Source organism: Echeneis naucrates, chromosome 12, assembly GCF_900963305.1.
Source record: "Echeneis naucrates chromosome 12, fEcheNa1.1, whole genome shotgun sequence".
Classification (NCBI taxonomy): domain Eukaryota; kingdom Metazoa; phylum Chordata; class Actinopteri; order Carangiformes; family Echeneidae; genus Echeneis; species Echeneis naucrates.
The window spans coordinates 5730492-5752798 of record NC_042522.1 but is presented as its reverse complement, the minus strand read 5'-3'; the positions used below and the strand labels follow the sequence as shown (position 1 = coordinate 5752798).

At 38.9% G+C, this 22307-nt stretch overlaps 1 protein-coding gene across 1 annotated transcript in view; it reads right to left on the bottom strand.

Moving 5' to 3' along the window:
- Window positions 1-22307, bottom strand: part of LOC115052187 (matrix metalloproteinase-17-like) — a 70079-nt gene that overhangs the window by 5710 nt on the left and 42062 nt on the right. The window contains exons 4-8 of the mRNA XM_029516173.1: window positions 12018-12304; window positions 5332-5508; window positions 4615-4717; window positions 932-1014; window positions 103-255 (exon numbers count right to left, since the gene is read on the bottom strand). Of these exons, the coding sequence (XP_029372033.1) occupies window positions 103-255; window positions 932-1014; window positions 4615-4717; window positions 5332-5508; window positions 12018-12304 (803 nt within the window). The remainder of the gene's footprint in view (window positions 1-102; window positions 256-931; window positions 1015-4614; window positions 4718-5331; window positions 5509-12017; window positions 12305-22307) is intronic.

Below are 22307 nucleotides of genomic sequence, written 5' to 3'. Positions count from 1 at the left end.
TTAATCCAGTTATATCACAAACACTTATAAATATATTATATTTTTATATGGAATAACAATGAAGCAAATATACTTCTCAATGGTCTATCAAAGCTTTTTTACCTTTGAAAAAGACTATTTTGTGGTCTCCAGGCCTCTCGTACACGGCATCTACACTGTCCAGATTTGTTGGGAGGCCCCTCCAGAAACGATGGATCTGAGCTGGACGAAGAGACACCAGGTGCTTCTCTCGAGTTAGTCGCCAAAAATACTTCCCTGTGATGAACAAGAACATGTTAGAACTTGGAGCCTCCTCACAACATCCTTCTGGAGTCTATTGCAAAGAAAGCCTTTCTGAGCTTGTGCACAGTTTACAATAAACACATCAAAAAACTCTTTTTCATTTAATCAGGCTTAAGAAAAATGTGGAATTGGAATGGATTATATCCAAATTAAAATATTTTGTTGATTCTTTTACTTTCATTTTGTTACATTTGTCTATCTTTGAGGATTTGGCAATAAGCCAATTGGAAAAGAGGAAAATGTGTTTACCAAGGATGGGAACCTTGGGCAATACATATCTTGCAAGATTATGTTGTTAAAATTATTTTTAAGTTGACCTTATTAAACATATTGTAGCTAATGATAGCTCTCTTCCTTGGCCAGACTCAGCAGATAATATGCATACAGCATGGCGGCCTAGCGTTTAAATGAACATTTTATTCAGACTATAAGATATGTGACAGCGTGTGAGCCTGGGGACCCACACGACTTGGCCTCCTATCGATCAGTGGAGCCAACACTTTGTCTTTTGCCCAGCCCCTGTCCCTTAGTCGTTTACTTTTTCTTTTTTCGCCATTCACCTCTTTTTCTCCCTTCTCTCTCAGTGTCACTCTTGATCTGTCTGTCCGTCTGTCTCTCTTGTGCACTTTCTCCTTTTAGCCTTGAATACCTTTGAAAAAGAAGGCCTCCCCCCGTATTTGGGCCACAGCATCAAAGTGACTGGTGCATCTGTCCGGAGTATCTCGTGCTAGCCTGGGAGGACAGAGTTAAAAAAAAAGTCAAAGAGCTGAGAATAGGGGAAACGAGGCAAGGACACATTATATTCAAATTCATACTCTGAACATTGAGCATCTTTTTTCTAATAAAACATGGGACAATTTCACAGTTTATAAGTAGTTGTCAAGAAAAGCACAAATCCAGTCAAGTCAATTTGCATATTTTGTTATGTTGCAGCATCATGCTAAAATCATTTCAATTTGTACTCTAAATTCAGCACCCTATAATGACATTTTTTTTTTACATTTTCAGCAAATGTAATAAAAAAGAAACTGAGACATCACACTGACAGAAGTATTCAAATCCTTTTCTATTACACTTGGAGATTAACACAGGTGCTCATTTCTCTGGATTATCTTTGTTTCGACACATTATTTGACGTGCAGCTGTGTTAAATTCGACTGACTGAATGTGATTAGGAGAGGCACACATCTGTCTACAGAACGTCTCCTGACTGACAATAAATATCGGAGAAAAACAAAGACATGAGGTCAAAGGGAGCGCTTACATTCCCTTTGACGGGACCAGCATGAGATGCATGGAAAGGCTACACAACCAGGACTCTTCCAGGAGCTGGCTGCCTGGCCAAACTGAGGAATTAGAGGAAAAGGCCCTTGGTAGGAGAGGTGAACAAGAACTGATGATTACTTGGCTTTATTCCAGGGATTGTGACGAGAGAAACTTCCAAAAGAACAACCATCACTGCACAAATTCACTGAGCTGAGCTTCATGGCAGAGTGGCGGCACAGAAGCACCTACAGGACTCTCATCTAAGAAAGAAGATTGAAATAGTCGTTGGTTGTTTGTTTTCTTGGAATTCTAAGCATCGTATCTGGAAAATCCAGACAGCGCCCACCATCGAAATGGTGAAGCATAGTGAATACTGAAAAGTTTCTGACTGTGTTGTACTCATAGAGTCTGAATGTATGTATGCATGTGCTTTCTTCAATTAAACAGACTGAATGTTAGATGAAATGCTATAAAGCCAACACACTGAGGTTCCCCCATGCATTTATCCTCGGGCACAATAAGTGATTTAAAGCAGTGACGTGGTCGGCCTGCCAATGATGAAGCCATTCGCACCACAGAGCTGCTACTGTGGGTGGGAGGCTGCCATCCCTGGTATTAACAACAAAGACCTCCATTCAGAGCTCTATTAACATGATACCACTGCCTAGTGATCAGCATTTGTGACCCTTGACAAGCGTACTCCAGCTATTCCCCGCATCATGCTCTGACGGAGATGCTGAGTTATGAGGGCAGAGAAAAGCCAAAACTACCTAAGTGGGCTTGACATGATTGTTCAATTTTGGAACTGCTGCACAGTTTGGTATGTTAGTGCGAGTGTATCCATGGACGTCAACAAGCAGTAGCTGTTTCTGTCAGCAAGGTTTGAAGCACGGTTTAATCACTCCCTGAGCAAGCTGTCCTCTGCTCATCCAATTATTTCAAAAGACCATTGGAGCCCACTTAAGTAACCAAACCAACTAGCCTCTGCTTATGTTGAATAACTTTTGACAAAGCAGAAGTTGTTCACTGTTGAAATGATCAAATAAAATTACTGTGTAAGTATGGAAAGGTTTGACAGCAATGTTCAGACGTTTGCAGTACGCAGCCCCAGTGCACTTACAATAACACATTTTATGTTGGCCCAAGCCACACATAGCTCGTGTGAAATAGTGGAGAAAAGACCTCTAAATCCGTGTCATCCAGAAATATATCAGTTCATGTGTTGACATGTTGCTGCTGATGATGATATTTTGGGGTGATATCTATTGTCCTCAGGGGATGGGTCCTAATGATTATGTTGCTGTAACTGTCCTGTAGTGACACCCCCCATGCCAAATTGTCTATGGAATAATTTAAATGAACCACAGAGGATGAGCCCTGCAGCATTCTCTTCTGTCTGAAATCAAAATATCCATCCCATGCATACCCAATCATCATATTTATGCCCCCCCCCCCATGTATTTGCCATTGGACATGAAAAATGAAAAGTTTGATATCACAGATTTTCTTTTTATTTTATTTTATTTTTTTGCATTATAGCACTAATTTTAATTTCGAACATTTGGAACATGCCAAATTGTGTTGATGGATGAGAGGGGGAATTTTCATTCAGTTGGAAAGGCTTGTTTGTACATATACTCAGTGGTGGACAGTAAATTTGCCTAAGTGCAGTTTTTCAGGAGCTATATTTTACTTGAGTGATTTATTTTTTGGAAACTTTGTACTTTTACTCCACTACCTTTGAAAGAATTAGTCATTACATTTGCGTTTGAGGATTCCATAAACTCCGTCCATGTGCAAGTGGCGTTGCCATAACTTTTTTCTTGTGCATGTCAGTTTGGATGGTAAGCTCATAGGTAACATTCAAGCAGGAAAAGAAAGGTGATCCACTCCAGCTGTCCACTACAAGTCATGGCTTCAGCAGGAGGCAGAGACGAAGCTGCTCCTGCTCTGTCTGATCATCTGTGGCCATACCTGAACTTCATGTTTGAACTCACAGGGCTATCATTTATTCTCATCATTTTTAAATTTGTTATTTGTTAAATTTGGATTTGACACGTTGGCTTCCTTCCTGTGTCCAATCTGTTTCCCAAACTAAAAGCAGCCCTGTCTGCCTCTGCTGCCTATGAAAGGGTTTTGAGTGCTGCTGAGTGCAGCTTCACTCCGAGATGGGGAAGAATTACTTCACAGAACTTTGAAAACCAGCTTCTGCTAAAGCTGTACAAGAACTTCTTCCAGATTGATCAGTACACTGAGCGGAAGGAGAGAGGGAAAGGAGTGGAGCAGAGGAGGGGGGAGAACGAGGAGAGAAATGAAGAGGAAAAATATAGCCCAAATTAAAGTTCCTGTCTTTGGCTTTAAATTCTGAGCTAAAAGTTAATGATCATCTATTTTATTTAGGATTTTGAACAGGGGTGGTTTTCTTTCAATAAAAAGAACAAGATAATTACAGTGCTTCGCCTTTTGTCAATTTCAGTTTCAGTTTGTTTCTATAAGATTTGCTTCTTATTCAATATTTCAATTCAGTTCACATCAGTTCATTCACTCCATTATTTTAGAGTTAGATTCTTTGAATGTACAGGGCACCTTGCGTAGCAATGAAAAGCACTTTGAATACTTGAGTATTGTTAAGAGCAAGTACTCCTATAAAGTCATAGTTTAACTTAGTTACTTTCACTTTTATTGGAGTATCATTTGACCAGGAGGATCTGTACTCTGACTCAAGTATTGGAGCTGTGTACTATGTCCCCCTGCTACATGTGATAAGAAAGGGTGAACGCTATGATCTATGATCTTAGAGACCCCATACAGAAACAGTTAGAGTCACTTGAGGGTCTTTAACTTTAACTCTGCCTGGCTGCAGCGCACATTTATTACAGCCTCTACCAGAGCAAATTTTCTGCAAAGCTGAGACAGGAAAGCAGTGAACCATCAGCTGGTGAGCTGGTATTTGATTCAGAAAATAGGAAAGGATTAACCATCATTGATTAAGAGGCTGGATTGCATCTTCTCAGTTGTTTCATTACCATGACATCACATCACGATGATATCATATCTTTGACTTACAAAAGAGTGGATCGATTTTCAGGAAGGTCCAGCAGGACGGGAGGTTCAGCTGTCTGGGAGGGGTTGCCTGGTCGATTGGTGTGGGACACTGAGTCTCTGACACCTGGGGAGGTTGTTTTTGAAGATCAAATGAACACAAAAGACAAGACGTCAATTGTAATTGAAATTAATTAATGAAAAAACGACTGTGTCTCATTTCTGGCTCTTTTTTGATTTTTTCCATTGAGCAACATGAAGGCATATAAAAGTGTTTAAACAAGTGTGCTAATTTTATTGTCAATTTTTTGAAAAAAAAAAAAAACAAAAAACAAAAGATTAGAAAGGAGGTACTAGATAAAGGGCTGAAAATACTGAAAATAGATGAATGGAGTTCAGTTACATCTTCTTCTGCTTTTTAAGATGCCTATTTATTTTATTACTACGCAGTGCAGCAGTTTCATTTTGTGTTGTTAGTGTTGAATTCATCTACTTCCTTGCTGTTCTGACCCCCAGCATTCTCCCCTACACCTCATTCTTACTTCTGCGATCATTAGTCTCTGCCCTGCACACTGCTGTTTTCTATACCAGACAATGGTGTGATAAGGTCAAATGCCATAAAGAGGTCCAATTAACTCCAACCATGCTTTCATTAATCAATAATCTTACACTACAGAGCTCATTAATTTCACTCTCTCACTACCTCACATAGGCACACAGTGGATAGCTGTTTCCTCCTACCGTAGAGCTGCCACACGCGGACCTTGTCTTCATAAGGCAGGTCGTATTTCAGAGGGTCTCCTACTGGACCCTGGTAGTACGGCCTCATGATGGACTCAATGGCTGACGTGTGGACCAGGCCGATGGCATGACCGAACTCATGGACCGCTACTGCAAACAGGTCCATGCCATGGGAGTCTGAAGAGAAAGGAGAGAAATTATTCATCATCAATCCTTTTTAAGGACAAAATTGAAGAATATACTGGCATCCAGCCAGCCAAGGTAACAAAAACACAGAGATTCTTAGTTTACACTGATGAAAAGAATATTCAAAATATTATATTCAATTCTTCTGAATTCACAGTACATTTGAGGGGACAAACTATATATATATATAAATTCAGAACTCAAGATGAGCCTGTGTTTTATGAAGGAAGGATCTAGTGACTGTTTGGGAATTATTCCTTTGTGACTTTGCAGTTTGTCTTTAGGATTTGTTTCATGTTCGTACTGCATGCAAATGTCAACAGGGCGTTAGTCTATACCGAACAGTAGAATGTATTTGCACCATTGTATGAAAATAAACATTAAATTAATTGGTATGTCTATTAACTCCTAATTCAATAACTACAGTATATGTGAGCTAGATGCTGGGATAAAGCGCAGGAAGACACACTTCTTTTACACCAAACTAGGAGCAGTTAATTCAATCAAACAAACAAATACACAGCGCAGCACACATAATTTTCTCCTGGTCTGAAATTACAAAACTATAAATCTTTGAGTAATGTCCTCTTCATCTCTCATAATTTCAAAATGAACTCATATCCTTTTGCATGGGAAGAGGAAATAAACAGCTTGTGACTTTAATGACACAACAGTAAAGTATATATGTGTATATATATTGTGTATGTGTGTGTGTATGAAGGAAATTGTCACTACTACACACTTATCTTAGATACATAATAATAATACTATCTTGAAAACCTTGTTTGGAGTGTTGGGAGGTGGTGAGAGAGTCTGCAGAAAAGCAAACCCAAAGAAAATTATATTTTAGGTCATAATAATGACCACATCTGACATCATGATAAAATATTTTGTGTCATTATCACAATATCAATATTTCATGTTTTAAACAATCCGTATTATAACATTTCAAAACCACATCAGCTTCAACTTTGATAGAAATGTCCTTGCTGCTGAATGTTTGTAACTTGTGGTGGACCGACATGTTTATCCCTTTTATGGGTGAACGCTGTAAGTTGTTAGTTGTTGTGAGTGCTGTCAGGGGTGAGCTGTAGTAAAACAACTGTGGTAATACTGTCTTGTTCCTCGGCTGCCAATCAACACCGGAGTGTGGAAGACACCGAAAGAGGCTGCAGGCTATTAAAGAACACTCGCTTTTCATTTTCAGCTGAAAGAGAAACAGCAGAGGCTCTAAGACTCCTTGTCTGGCTCTGCTAAGCAAGACAAAACTAGGGTTTGGAGATTTAGAGTTGCAGGAGTGTGAATGGTAGCGTGCTGATCCAAGCTAGCTTAGAGTTCCTTGGTAGCTGAGCTCAAGTCATTCAGTTAACCTTCTGTTAGAAATATCACAGTGCTGTGCTTTGCCAAAAGACAAAGGACAACTGGAGACATGCACAGTGCTTACAACACCTGTGCTATTCAGAAGCCAAATGACAACTCTAATCTGCAGGAGCACAAGGTGCAGAATGGAAAGGCGGATCAAAGCAGGGCTTGAGGGGGAGAGAACAAGGATTCAGAGCAAAGTACGTAGTGTCATCCTATTTACAGTCCATCTGAGGTGGACAGAAAAAAATCCTGATGCCTGCAGACAAAGTCAGAGCGGAGAGATTTAGGTGGATCAATGAGATTGATTGAGTCAGACACCTTCGGCAGAAAGAAGAGTGAGTGAGAAAAAGGCATAAAAATGTTTCAGTGTTCACCAACGTGAACGAAATGATATAATGGTACTGTGGTTGGCAGTGCTCTAATTTGACCAGTAACACATACATAACTAATAGAACTGTTGAACTGGGGCACGAGATATTTTAGTTTTCAAAATCCAATTAAAACAACACAAGAAATTGCATCTCTATTTTTAATATAGCATGATGTATCTTGAATGCTACAAATCTAGCCTTTAGCATTTGGTTAAATGCTCAATAAGGACGGTGGAGCGTATGGTGGATGGAAAGAAACAGGAGCACGGGTAGCCGAGGGCTGTTCTTTTCATTCGGTGTGAATTTTTCTAGCCTTGTTTTAATCCAATAGCGATTGCATTTCTTAAGTACAGTAAAAACAGGTGGAAGCACGATAAAAGTGTGCTGAAACAACGCACTGTCTTCACACTTTTGCTCGTGTTGTTTAAATCAGAGCATGGCTTCACCACTCTCCATGACCCAGGAACAGATAAGCGGTAGAATATGAATGAATGAATGAAAACAAAGCTTAATATGCGTAAAGCACAGCCACAGCTGTTAAAATGAAGTAGTACGCTTTCTCCATTTTTCTGACAAGAAGGCTGCTTCTACTGATAATAATTTGGAATTCATTTAAACTACAACAAATATTGATTTTCAGACTTAACCATAGTACAAATGGCAGAGGATAAACACTAAGGAGTCTTAATGTTTGTAGAAGAACTGTTCAAGTAGGAGAACTCACGTATCGATTGAGCTTTTTCTTGCAAGACTGAAATTATTACATGAACTCCCTGAAAATCAATTCTTCACCCAAAGTTGTCCTTGGTATTTTGTGCTACTTTTTGTTTTTCAAAGGATACACTTGCCCATACATACAAGATTGGAAACTCCAGTTAAGCCTTAATTTTATTCCTGTTTGTTCAAAGCTCACGCCCTAAAACTTGTCGCAAACAGGAAGCTGCTCATGAAATTTTTTGGAAGAGGAATAGACCACACTCACATAGAAATACGTGTAAAAAATTGCCTTGAGAAAAGTAGGAACATTTTCTGAATTATTTAAGGTTATTGAAATCCATCAAGTGGAAATAACATTTGAAACAATTGCAACTAAAATTTGTGTTCCACATATGTATATGAAAATCATTCTATCAGTCAAACATGAAGTACTAAAGGTCCTGTGTTGGACAACTTGTGTAATAGCAACAATGAAGTTATTTTGCTGCCAGCAATGTAGTGTAGCAATACACCAACAAAGAGACTGACAATGCCTGATCGTGTCCCTGCTGCCAGTGTGTTGGTCGGGCTCAGTGAAACTGAATGTAACATTCTGCTTTAACCTGGTTTGCATATGTTTAGAGACAACTCCCCTCTTTGATTTTGGCCTGCCCAAGGTAAAATGGATACAAAGAGCTATTATGTCATGTTGAAAATTAATTGAAAGGAATAGAAGTCTGCTAGCTCCTTTTGTGAATACTGAGTGTGTTAAATTAGGCATATTGGCAGCTTGAGGGAAATTGTCCTTCAAGCTATTGAGCAAGCTGAATGGCTCCTACACAAAACATGAGATGTGGGACTGTCACTTCTATGGTCCAAATTAAATGATTACTTTTTCAGTTTTTGACAATAAGCAACAATCAACATGCATGTTCAGGCACACCAAAACATCAAATGGCAAACAAAGAAGGAAAAAAGGAATGCAGTTTTGTTTTTCCCAACCAGCAGACTCTGGAATCATGCCTGTAAGGCACAACATGTTGTGATAAACAACTAACACAAAATGAACACAATCTAGTGTTTCTTTAGAGGAAAAACATTTTTGTTTTAAAGAATTTTTGTTAAGATCTAAGGATGAAGAAATTACTATTATTATCATTAGTCTAATATGAATAAGTAACAAGGAAAAAATATATATGGAATTATATTTGGGCTACATAAAATCTTATCTTTAGAGCTGGTATAATATTTTCTAGATAATGATAGACTGTGCTTCTTTCTTAGCTTTTAGTTTATATTTATCACCTCAAACAAACTTCATTTTTACAGAAAAAACATTGAATTCCACTGTATGCTGCCTGTCCTCATGGCCACATGGCACCCGGACAGTTTGTAACTAGTCTGTGAACATAGTGGAGTTATCAAATTTGCTATTTCTAAGTTTTGAAATTGTTGCAAAGCTAATCTTGCCGATCCTGTGTATGTAGCAGTCTAGACCAGTCTAGGCAAGAACTTTATAAAACAGAAGGTTATTATACCTCCACCAAGCAGCACTACATTTGCAGGGCAGACTTGATGCTAGTGAATTGATAAGACAAAGCGACTGAGCAGTCTCACTGAGCTGAGGCTAGCTGGAGACTTTGCTAACTTCAGGAATGAGTCATCAAATTTGATGATGACCTCATTATATGTTGGTAATATGTTCAGCTGAGTTATAGCCATTTTCGTGCTGATCCTAAGTGGTGAAAAAAATCGACTAAAGAAATAGAAAAAGGGAAATAGGCTGAGATTATCGTCACAGTGTAGACAGAGCAGACTCTCAAAGTAAAAGAGTATGAGACATTTCTCGAAGGCATAAGCAAAACTTTCAAGGAGACGATCGATATCTTGTTACTGCATCGAGATAATGTTGTCTCTAGTTTATTATCTGTATCAAAAACCACATAAAACTTAACACTGTGATAAAAGAATGTTGCAAAATCAAAGGCAGCAGTACACAATGTAGGGCTGTTTTTATTGCCATTGACTGGTCTAAGAAACAGCCACTAGTACCTTTACCGATGAAAGATGAAAAAGCCTCATCTTTTTTATGTGGTGTACATTTTACCCATCATCTAAGTGAGTGATACAAGTTGCCTTGAAAGCAGGAACATCTAACAAGGTAGGACAATTAACAGCCAGCCATCTTCTCAGTCTTGTTCAAAGTCCTTTGTTTGTGGCAGACCACGTAATGTTCTCAATAAATGTCTACGTTGGAAAGGATGTTGTTTGATTAGTGAAACAGATTGCATTCTAAAAATTAGAAAACACCTCTGACCCCTCCCTGCTTTGCTGCCCTGCTCCCATTAACTAAACTTGCGTCTACACAGGCAGTGCGACTACAGCTAATGCCAGCATGTCATGCCACTGCTGTGGCCTCCTGGGACTTCTAATTGGAGCCGCTGTAACATATGGCCCACATCTTAAACAGCTCAAAAGCGAAGGATGGAAATGAATACAGGTCACAGAGTCACCAGCTGCCACAGTCAGCATCATCCACTTCCCTTCTACAAGCAGCAAGTTCCAACTGGGAGGAAGACACGATATTGAGCACCTATTGTATATTGTTGACCCTCTGTGTCCAGTTTTTGTACAATAGGCTATTGAGCAGTATTCATTTTTATCCAGCTCTTGTTAAGAAACCTAAAATGCCAAACTTTTAATTGACAGAAACTCTAAAATTATTGCAGTAACCGTTTGAGTGTACAATGACTCCAATAATTTGAAAATAAATTCAGTAGAGTGAAGTAAATGTCTATTAGAGATAAAAGAGTCATTTTGTATTCATCATTGTATCATTTTATATTATGTTAGGTTACTCAGTATGACTGACTAATAATTACGGTTTTTTTTTTTTTTTTCTAATTTCAACCATCCTATAATTTCATCTGAACCTCACATTGTGTTTTACAAGATGTGCTTTGTGTCAAAGTTAATTAAAATAACTCAAATTCAGCTGAAAAGAGTGACATAGTAAAAAAGAGACATGTAGCATTTCTTCCATCACTTTCTATGAAGTGGAAGTTTAATTACATACTTGAAAATATTAAACCATAGTACATTTACAAATTGCACTTGAACAAAGTGCTTGGCAAAATTATTTTAAACCCTTGTTTCCCACGATGAAGAATGCTATTTTGGCAGAAAATGCTGTGTGCAAAGCGGAGAATCTCATCACTTTGTCACTGTGTCCAAATCGCCTCTTTTATCGATTGTCATTATAGCAGCTGTTAGCTGACACCACAGGTAACAGTGCTGCTTCGAGGTCTTGTACAGACATTTTCCTTTCAGCTTTTCTTTGCCATCAATCAAGGAAAGCACTTTGCTGTCAGGTAAAAATAATAAAATCACTATGAATATTGTCCTTTCTCTCTGTTTTTTATTCCCAATCCTTCATCTGTTAAGAAATAGAAAAGAAATAAAAAAGCAAAAACTGTGTTGTGATAACCCTTTGGCATCGTTTGACAATCAGGTGGGATCAATATAAGCCAGAACCATGATTGTATTTCTTTTGATAATTTCTAAAAAGAGAAGACTTCAGGGGTGTCAGTAGCATATTAAAGTGCTTTATTTATGCGTGGCAGATGGAAAAAATGAAAGGACGCCTTCTTTGCCTTCTAATAAGCTTGAGATAACAATTACCACTGCCTGAGTCCTGTATCTGAAGCCATGTTATATTGATAGTTCAAACACATTAAACATTAATTACACATTTGGAACACGAACAAAGGGTGGAAACACAGCTTGGCTTCAAAATACAGTCAGTGTACTAGTTTGGGACACGGAAACCCTGCTACACGTAGCAATTCAGGATCTTTTTCATTTTCTGGACGCTGACTGTTTAACTCTCCTTGTTTTACAGTGCTCAGGGATTCTTGGACAAATATTTTGGGAACACGTTTCTCCGAATATTACCCCTCATCATATTCCTCTGTCACCCCTTGGCCTGTATTCCACTAATTTAAAATAACACACGCATATTCAAGTGCTTCTTCATAGTACTTGACATTTAAAAGGGAAGCTCCTCACCTGGTGACCTGAAAGTCCACGCCTCGTCATCATCAAAGTGTGTGTCCCCGGCTGTGAACCTCTCTCCGGGGAAAAATGCATGCGCAACAGTGCCTCCAGGCCCATCAAAGGGGTATCCGTCATCGTGGTCGGCCTTTGTGAAGTCGATTTGAATGTCTGCATCATTTCCGGCCACCTCGTGGAAATTAAGAGGCGCGATGTCACTCCAGACCTTCAAGGCGTAGTACATCAGGGCTCGAACAGTGTCCCTGCCCAGGAAGGCTGAATCCTTAGGGAAGGTCCTCACTCTGACAAGAAATGCAAAAAAAAAAACAAAAAACAAAAAGTGGGATTATTAGATAACAGATTTCATGGATATGTTGCCTTTACTTCTCCAGAAAACTGTGCATTTTTCAGCAAATTCTCTTTTTACGTCTATTTGTATACATAGCGTAAAAATTCATCATGTCCCTACCACCTCCAAACAAAATAATCTATCTCTCCAAACTCTGATTTATTGCATTTTCCTACAGCAAAATATAATATAATAAATAAACAAAAAAAGACCTCATACTCAATCTCTAAAATGCCATTACTAAACAAGTTAGGAAAAAAAGCTCTTCTCTGCAATATGTTACTTTGGTGACGCTTTGTAGCGTTGCACAAAAGAGTCAAAAACAGCATGTTTATTTTTTTTGCCACCAATTAAGGTCACCCTTTCCATCAGATCTTTAGTCTAGCTTTTGAAAGGGAACAACAAATTGCCTGGAAAACTGACTCTGGCTCAGTGATGCAACCTTTGATGAGAAAAAAAAAAAACAACTCCACTCGAGAAGACCTTTTTTTTTTTCGTATTTAGGAAGACAAAGAAACCATTAGAGATATGTGAGTAATGAAGGAGACATGCAATAGTAACAGCACAAAAGTTTCACAGAATTTATTTTACCTTGAAAACGGAGGTGACAGTTTTTGCTCTTTGCCTTATTCATTTATTTATCACGGACAACATACATTAATTAAGATTATGATAAAATTTGGCCAGAAGGACTATTTTCATCCGCAGTCTCTCAGCATGTTGGCAGTGCACATGGGATGCGTTCACAATTTGTGGACATGTTTTGCCTTATCTTTCATTTAAACCACAGCGATTGGGATAAGGGAAAACAAGAAAATGATCTTGAAATAGATTATCAGATTTGCTTACATTCACAAAAGGTTCTTCTACACATACTGTCATTCATAATTGCCCACACTGTGGGTGGCATCAGCTGGTCTCCGGTCTGCTTGTTGACCTTCACCCTCCATGGCAGTTTTCCTCTGGGAAATGTTGATTGGTCATCCCATCCCAGCATGCCAGGCACCGTCAGTCCGACTATTGTTTGTGGTCCTCCCTTCAAAACTCTCTAACCAGCACTTATTTACCTGAACTTCTCTCTGACTTCTCTTACTGCACTTAGGTTTTGGTGATGTCCTTCATTTTTTAGATTAGATTAGAAAATTCTCATTGACTCATTGGGTCTTTCCATAGCCCATATACAATAATTTTGTTGGCATAAAATGTGGACTTTTACATAGTGCAGTAGTGTTTAAATGTATTTTTATCTATGTGATTTTACACTTATGCACTACAGTTCAAATGGACATTTATTTTAAATTTGACCTCAGACTAGTTTCATGTTGCATCATACATTGTTCCACAGACAATATAAATCTGAAATGCACCAATCTGACATCATTTTACCAAAATTAAAAATACAAAAAATTTGCCTCAATAATGAATGGAACTTGTTTCCAAAACCAAACAAAGACACTTGATTTAATATTCCTTTCTGGTGAATTGGACTAGTCTCCACCTCACCAAACACAATCAGCATTGGTATAAGGATTATACCAATGAGGTTTTAATAAACACTTGTAACACTCTGAGGGGAGCCATTCTGTCCTCAGAGGGTGCTTTTAGTTTCAATACAAAAGCAAATTACCACTGTTCTAATACACTAGTTAATATGGGCCAACTTGACCAACATTTTTCAGCATGCCCTGTTAAGCAGAAAATTTAAAACATCAACGTTATTTGCCAGTTCTCTAGTTATCTGCAGCTGAATTTAATCTAAAAAAAGATAAGTCTTCTCTGTAATTCCTTAAACTTCATTGGCAAGATAAATAAATATAGGAAACCAATCCAGCAGAGTTAAGATCTGTGTTCAGAGCTTTGCTAACGCACCACAAAGCCTTTGCTATCCTGATGACCTTTTTTTTTTTTTGATTTTGATTTTTTAACAGGAATAGATATCAAAGTGTTTTACTGAAACTTGAATCACAACAACTTTAGCCAACAGCTACATTTCAGACCTTTCATCCCCGTATAAGCCGGAGTAGAAGCTGGTATAACAACTCAGCCCGTGGCTCAGGGAGACCTGACCTGTCAAAGTCAAACTCCTGACCACCTGCCAGAGGATCTCACACCGTCAAGCTCTTTAATCTTTTAAATCACTTCCCAAAGCACACCTGTACAAGTAAGCAAGCAGTCGTGTTTCATCTTTCTTTCAATTAATTTTGCAGTCATTAAACTTCCCTCCACCTTTCAGGGTATCTGATCATTTATTTTACTTGATATGAATTTCTTATGCGATTCAAGTTTAAATTCCTCACCACCTTAAAGATAAATAGATAGGCAGATATCTCTTTTTTAATTTTTCATTGGTTCCATTCTCTCTATTTTATTCTTTTTCATTTTTAGTTTCCCCTTTCTCCTCTTTGGTTAATCCCCTGTTCATTTCCCTGCACCACCTTGTGATGGTTAAGATATGCGTGTGCAGGCTGTGAAATATGATTGATTTACTGTGCGCTGTGCAAGTGTTATGATATCTTTTTGTTTTCGCAAACTTCCATGTCCTCGTCCTATTTCTGTTCAAACCCCTTCTGCCTCAGAGACCATGAGCCCTGCAACGGCCAAATAAAGTAATTCGGATGAATTTTATGCAAGCGTCTATTTTTATTTGTCTCTTTTTTTAATTATACACTCCACAGTTATCACTCTTACTCCCATGATTGTTGGTCTATGCTACAAACTAAAGCCTTTTAAAAGTAGCTGTTTAAAGACCCCTTCATGGTTCAGTACATAAATGTAACAAAAAAAAAAAAGTAATGGAAATATTGATGATATAATAATGATCAGACCTGTATCCTTAATACTAAACTATCAGCTCTCACATCACCTCTTCCCAGTAGAACCTTTTCAAGGTTATCTCTGCAGCTTAATGACATCAATAGTTTTGGCTTCCATCTTTCACGGTTTCATCTGCTCCTCTACACTGCAACAACTGCGCCGTTGCCGTCCTATCTTTTGCACACCCAGTGCTTTGATTAGTGCTGCTAATTAATGGATTAATTAGCAAATATGTCTATGTCAACACGTTGTCACAAAGCACATGGAGAGCATTTGCAAATGTTAGCTTAAAGCAATGTGAAGGCAAAGAGTAAATATCCTCATTGATACGCTAATATACACTCCAAGTCGCTTCAGCACCTAATGAGATTACCTGATGTACATTAAGTATGGCTTTTACTTCACTTAATTTTCTCACAAAAATGTGCCTACACAGTCCACTTATTCATACTGCCTGAATCCATGACCCACGCTGCTAACCACACTTAGCCAAGGTCACTGCAAATGGCTCAACCTCCACAGACAATTCACCTGCTTATTAGTCCAAATTCAGATGGACGAGGGTGGGCGATTGTGTCTATCAGCGTGTGTGTGTGCCGAGTGTGTGTGTCTGTGTGCAAGAATGTTGATGAGAGAGAAAGATGGAGAGGCAGAGAGCCCGGTTTTGTCAGTGTTTAAGAGTGTGCATCCAAATGTGTTTGTCAAGTTGTGTGCTTTTGTGTGGGTGTGCGTGCGTGCACGTAATTGCAGGTAAGACCGTCAAGGTCAGAGCATTCCTACCCTGCATTTTATATGAGCTACACTTACTCGGGGAGCTCCTGGTGTTCAAACATAGTGGATACATATGCATGAAAAATGAAGCAGGTGTCATTTGTTTTTTTGATTAAATTTACAGGCTGCGGCAACCTTATTGATTATGTTTTAATCAAGAACTCAACTGCGGCCAAACCTTATGTTTATGAAACAGCTTGTCTTCATTGAATCCAGTATCGAATGTTTGTTTTCATGATCTACTGCTTCTTTGATCCTGTCAACTTATTTTGCTCCGCATAAACTATGAAGAAATGACAATCTGAGAAACCATTTAATTATTTAATGCATTAAAAAATGTAGTTAAACAAACATTTAGGCATAAACGTCACTATACCAGAGAATGTGCTGTGACATCTGGCGCCAGGACATCAGCAGAACACACTTAAAGTCCTGTTAGGTGTGAGGCAGGGCCTCCAAGGATCAACAAATGCTTGAGTGGAGAATTTGGAGCAGGCAGTAAATGACACACTAAAAATATCTTAACAAGGCAATAATTATCAAGTTTGTAGCTTAAGGTTGAGGTAAAACTCTGGATGAATGCGAGATGAATAAACACTGACACTGATGGATTGACTCACTTCTCAGATGGCCTGTGCAGCCACTCCCGAGTTCTGTCAGGCTGAGTTCTTTGCTGCAGCATGTGCATTTCTAGGGCTGGCTCTGCTGCAATACAGCCAAAAAAAAAAAAAAAAAAAGTGCATGCAGAAAGTAATTTGAAGCGATGCAGACCACAAATGTTAGCTATCTAGCCGGCAGCAGATAGGGCCCAATAATTTCAATAATTCCGGTTGGTATTAAATCAGCTCGACCAGAATACACCAGACAAGTTTTCTAAATGGGATTTTGCACTACAGTTAAAGCTGAGACAAGAGAATAAGTGATTCCTGCTTAGTGAAGCGGCAGATCCCATGATTTATCCAAGGCTGTTTTCACTGTGCAGGCTTTGACCTGACTTTAAGAGGAGCAACATTATTCAATACAATGCAAACGGTGTGTGTGAATTCACTGGTTATTATAATCTTTAAACACAAGTGGACTCTGCTAATTAAAAATGCAAAGAGACTTGGAACGCTTTTCATTCGTCACAAATGCAAAAGCATGTTGAGGGGTCTTAATGGTATCTCTTCAGTGAAAACAACACAGTTATGGTCAAATGCGCCAACGTTGACACTTTTATCATATCCAGATTTAAAGCAAGGCCCAAAGCACGGACGGTTTGGTCACTTTCACGTGTTTGTCTAAAATTAGATTTCTCAGGGTTCATCGAAATGGTCATGTTTAAAAAATAGGCGCAATATGTTTACACTCACTAATTAAATGCAACAGTCTTCAAAAGGAGACAAACTGGTCATTGTTCTGGCACTGTTAACTGAATGTTACAAGTCTATTTTGGAAATACCTAAGTTCTTCTGCTGGATGCCTCCCCCATTAAAAAGAGACAGAATTAAACTTTAAATTATCAATAAAATCCACATTCATTCACTTTATATTTTAGATGACCAACTGCTGCCAAATAAGAAGACTAAAGAGTCTGCTAAAACAGCCAGGAATATAACCTACTGTGCTACTAGGACTAGAGATAAAAAGGCACTTTTCATAGCGCTTTCAGAAATTAAGAAAATCATATTTGTTCAACTCAGGCTGTTGAAGAATAATGTCAATTCTTACCAGAGGGACGATTGCTCTTCTAATAGCGGGCAGGAGAAATGACAGTAAACCCTGGAGCTTTTTTAAAGTGTCAGAGGCTGTGAGGATCTGGGGAAACATGATGTCACTGCACATTCCTAGTTTTGGAATCACTGTCCAGAGTGTCCAAAGAGGACATAGGCTGAAGGTTCCATCTGGATAAAAACAGAGCAACTTTGGTTTTGGACAAAATATTCAAGATGAGGGTTGCTGGAAAAGAAAGTGTCTTGTGAGCCAGAATGTCTCGTTCCGTTTCTTTTAATGGAACGCCAAGCAAACACTCCTGCCTCTAGCTTCACATTTAGCGCATAGACACAAGAGTGCTATCGATCCTTTCAATTAACTCTGAGAAAAATTTCATTACTGATTTTCCCAAAGGGTCAAACTAAACAAGTGACTTTTCTGAATGCTATAAATGTAAGTGGAACTTTAGCAAGCTCATAAAACAGTTTGTGGATAATAGTGAAAGTTGTGAAAGTTTTTTTGGACGGCAACACAGTAACAGTGTCACAGCGTCAAATCGTTGCACGCTTTTTCTCAGTTCAGCACTGCAAGTATAAACTTGTGGCTGATCAGAGTCAATGTTTATTTTCTAGAAATTTCATGACTGTGACTGATGAGCAGTTAGACGGTGATAAGCACAAGAGCCAGCAGAGTTTGGAGGGAAAAAAGTGCAGATGTATGTGTTTTTGGCTTCAGCTTAAAGCAAGAGTCATCAACAGTTGAGCGGCTGAGGGGCTGTTTAGCAGCAACTGAGCTCCTGAGTGTGCATCACTGACTCACAAATAAATATCTGAGAACAGTGTACCGTCAGACATTTCCACATCAATCAAATATAATACCGGCATAAAGAACTGCTTACATCAAAGAACACCCTGACACTCCTGAGCAATCCCGGACAGACTGGGAATTTCTCCATGATACTTAACTGACACACAGAGGGTGGATAAAACCAGAATAGCGCGACTAAGAAAGAGAGGGAGGAGAATGGAGCATTGTTACACGGTGATGGGAATTAGCAACATAGGCAGTCGATAGAGTTGGCTGAAAAAGAAATTAAATATAAATTGCTGTAGTGCGCTTGATGAGTCTACATTTATTCATGCCTTCTTTCAATTTTTTTTCCATCAAATTGAAATTGTCAAAAATGGCCTGAAATTGGTCTTTGTAATTTTGCTGTACTAGATTTGATAGAAATAAGAAAGTCAAGTGATTGTATTTTAATTAGATACTTTTAGTAAAAGTAATGGGGGACATGCTTTTAATCTTTTCTCCCCTTTCCTTTGAAAAAAAAAAAGAGAGTAAATAGACAATCATAGTTGAATAAGAAGAAGAAATGTCCATTCAGGCCATAAAAGTAACATCATAACAGCTTTAATATCAACGGTATTAGACTCGATTTTATCCTTTTGACAAATACTCTACCAAGGCTCTAGCATGGTTAATCCAAATTTTAGATAATAACTTGCTTTTAATTTCAATAAAACAACTGACTCGGCTGCTTTTTGCGCAGGATTCAGTTGTTCCTTCGAAATCAGATTTGCTAAGGGTTTGGTTTCTCCTAATTTCCCCTGTCTGAAAACCGCCATGTTGCAGAAAAGCAGGAAAACTGCTACAATGGACACAAACACAGTATAGAGACGGCTCCAATCTGTTTGCCTTTAAATCAATAAGAGGAGGGCAATATTTGGCACAGCGCTTTTTGCGTTATTTGGGCAAATTAATGTCTGTCTGCCAAAACATAAACTAAACTCAAAGAAAATTCACGATGAGGAAGCAACAGTTCATTGAGGGGAAGGAAGAATATTAAATAAAGTGGGCGTGAAGTGACACAATAAACTCCTTCATTAGTCTGCAAGTTCTATTGAACTTGAGGAGTTAAGTTAAGTAGTTTAAATTTCCGCAGAGTTGAATTTCTTAACTATAAGTTCATGTGATAATCCACTTAGTAATCACGTTCAACCGACAGCTGTGGGGAGTCATGCTATTTTTAACAATTGTAGAGCAGCTGTGTGCATTAGTTTAGCAAACGTTACCTGAACACCCCTGAGGCAGCAGTCCAGTGTCAATCATTTCATTGTTTTATATGTTATCAGTGCTATATTAATGAACAAGACTATATGGAAACGTCTAAAATATGACTGGAGATGAAATCAACAAATTTTACACAAGTGTTTACAATAAAACAGGCCAAATCCGCCATCTGTTGAGGGCAATTCCAGGTTGAGAAATATTACAAAAGACATAGGGCTCATTAATCTCAGTTTCCTCCAAATCTTGGCTTGATGTACACCGTTATACAAATGTGAGAGCTGCGAGAAGAAAGGTGGCTTGCCTAGGCTGAAAAGACAGCCTGCCTTATTTCACAAACTGAGTGGGGCCAAGCTGAAGGCAGCACAAGGCGGAATGATTGGCAGTACTAGGTTGGCAATAGTAAGATAGGGACAGGAAGAGAGGAAGAGAAAGCGAGCGATGAGAAAAAGCAAAATGTTCCAGTCATAAAACAGCAGGTCCTCACAGAAGTGTGCATGCTGGTGCCCCGAAGCAGATGTTGACTCTGTACAACAGTTTCTGTGCTGTGTGATGCTGAATTGCTGCTATCTTGTTCTCTGGGTCAGCTGACACCGTGTAAGAGCCTCCGTCCAATCAAATCCTGATCCCCCCAAAATGCTTCTCTATCTCTGAATGACAGCTTCCAGGGGATGAATTTGGGGGTTATTTCAACAAGGCAACACCACCAATACCACAGGGACCAAGTCCCCAGGTAATTTGTTATCACTAACTTGCCATACCACCCTGACTCAGGTGGCAAGTGATTCATCCCTCTGAACTCCTGTCCCTTACAGTCCGAGTTGTTACTTCGACAGCTGCAAAAAACTCTAAATAACATCCTCTGCTAAAAGGTTTACTCTTCCCCATTAATCATGGCTGGATGAAGCAGCCCAGAAGTCTCTTGATATTACTGTAAGTTGATATTGGACGGCTCCGCACTGACTGATTTATGTTCAATGATGATATTCAGTGCTAATGGAGGATGTAATGTAATATTTGCATAGCCAAGTTCCAAAAAGTGTTTTTGGCCATTCGCGAGAAATGCGTACTTGTTTTGTTTTGTTTTTTGTTTATTTTTTTACTATAACCACAATATTACTGTTAGCTAGTGATTCAGTTGATTGACCTCAATTCAACTATAACCTCCTAACACCCTGAATCCTCATTTGAAGACAATACATTTTAGGTTCTCTTTGCCATTATTTATAATTTTGGTTCACGTAGACCTCTGAGTCTCATTGGTGGAAACTTGTGTCTGTCATCTTGTAGTCGCCAAAGCACATTACAATAATCAGCGTACAATGAAAATGGCCAACAAGTACCATACCAAATAGAACATGGCGATCATGGATATTTGGACAATGTTCCATTTGATGGTGAGGTATTTGAGTTCAGATGTGTGGACCGAGTAAACAACCAGCCACGGCAATGCATGTCTAATCCATTTGATATATGTGATAAGGTGCTTAAAATGACAGTCACTCATCATTACAAACGAACATGACAAAGTTAGTTAACAACAGACTATGGCACATTTCTAACAAAGTGTTTGTAGTTGAGTTGTGCTTTGGAGTCTGAACTCAACTTTATTACATTAAATACTCCATCCCCCGCGCTCTCGCTTGCTTCAACAGCGCTCTCATCAGCGCTCTCATCAGCTGAGAGTTCCTGCTTATCGACCTGTTTTTCCTCAAATCTCCTGTGCCCGTATGTCCTGCTTTCCCTTGGCATCTTGCTTCATTTTACCTTCCTTCTGTCCTAACTTAGTTTTATTACCCTCCGAAGTTCATTATTCTTGTTGCTTTTTACCCATCTGGCCTGTTCGTCCTGCTCTGGTGACGCTACATACAGTACTTTCAGCTAAGTACTTACTCAAAAGCAGGAAAGCTGCCTTTATGACATAAATTTCTGTAAATTAGGGTTAGGAATAATAGAGTAACTCACGATGCTATCACAACATTGGCCACAGTGATGATGGTATCACGAACCAGTGAATCTGGGATATTCAATGCATTCTAAAGTAATCATCTGGAATGCGCTATGCTGTCTGTGTAACAGTTGAAAAGTATCCCATTAATGCGCAGAAAGCCTGTATTCATTAACTTTCTTGTGGTGTCAGATTCCTCCTCTATAAACCAACAAACACACACACACCCATTAGCAGCAGTTTGCCCATGTTCATGTGTGTTTTCACTCTGATATTTAACAAATCAATAAATTGTCATAGGGCTGAAGTGGCAGAAAGCAAAACAATGCTCCAGTTGAATAGTTTATAGTGCTTGAAATAATTGCATGTAGTGCATTAATCCTAAAAAAACAAAAAAAAAAACCAACACATTCTCATGCAGTGTTTGAAAAGGATGACCGAGTTGTTTAATGCAAAACTGGTGACATTTCTTCTTTGCTTTAGTCACAAAAATTTGCATGACAGGAAAAAGCCAACAGACTGTTGATCAGCCCACTCTTTGCCTGCATGATACACAGGTGTGTGTCTCTGTGTGTAGGCGAAAGCCTGCTCCTTCAGTCAGATGAAATATCGCAGGGCTGATGGCCGAGCACTAATGCACGGGTGTGTATGTGTGCAGGCACGC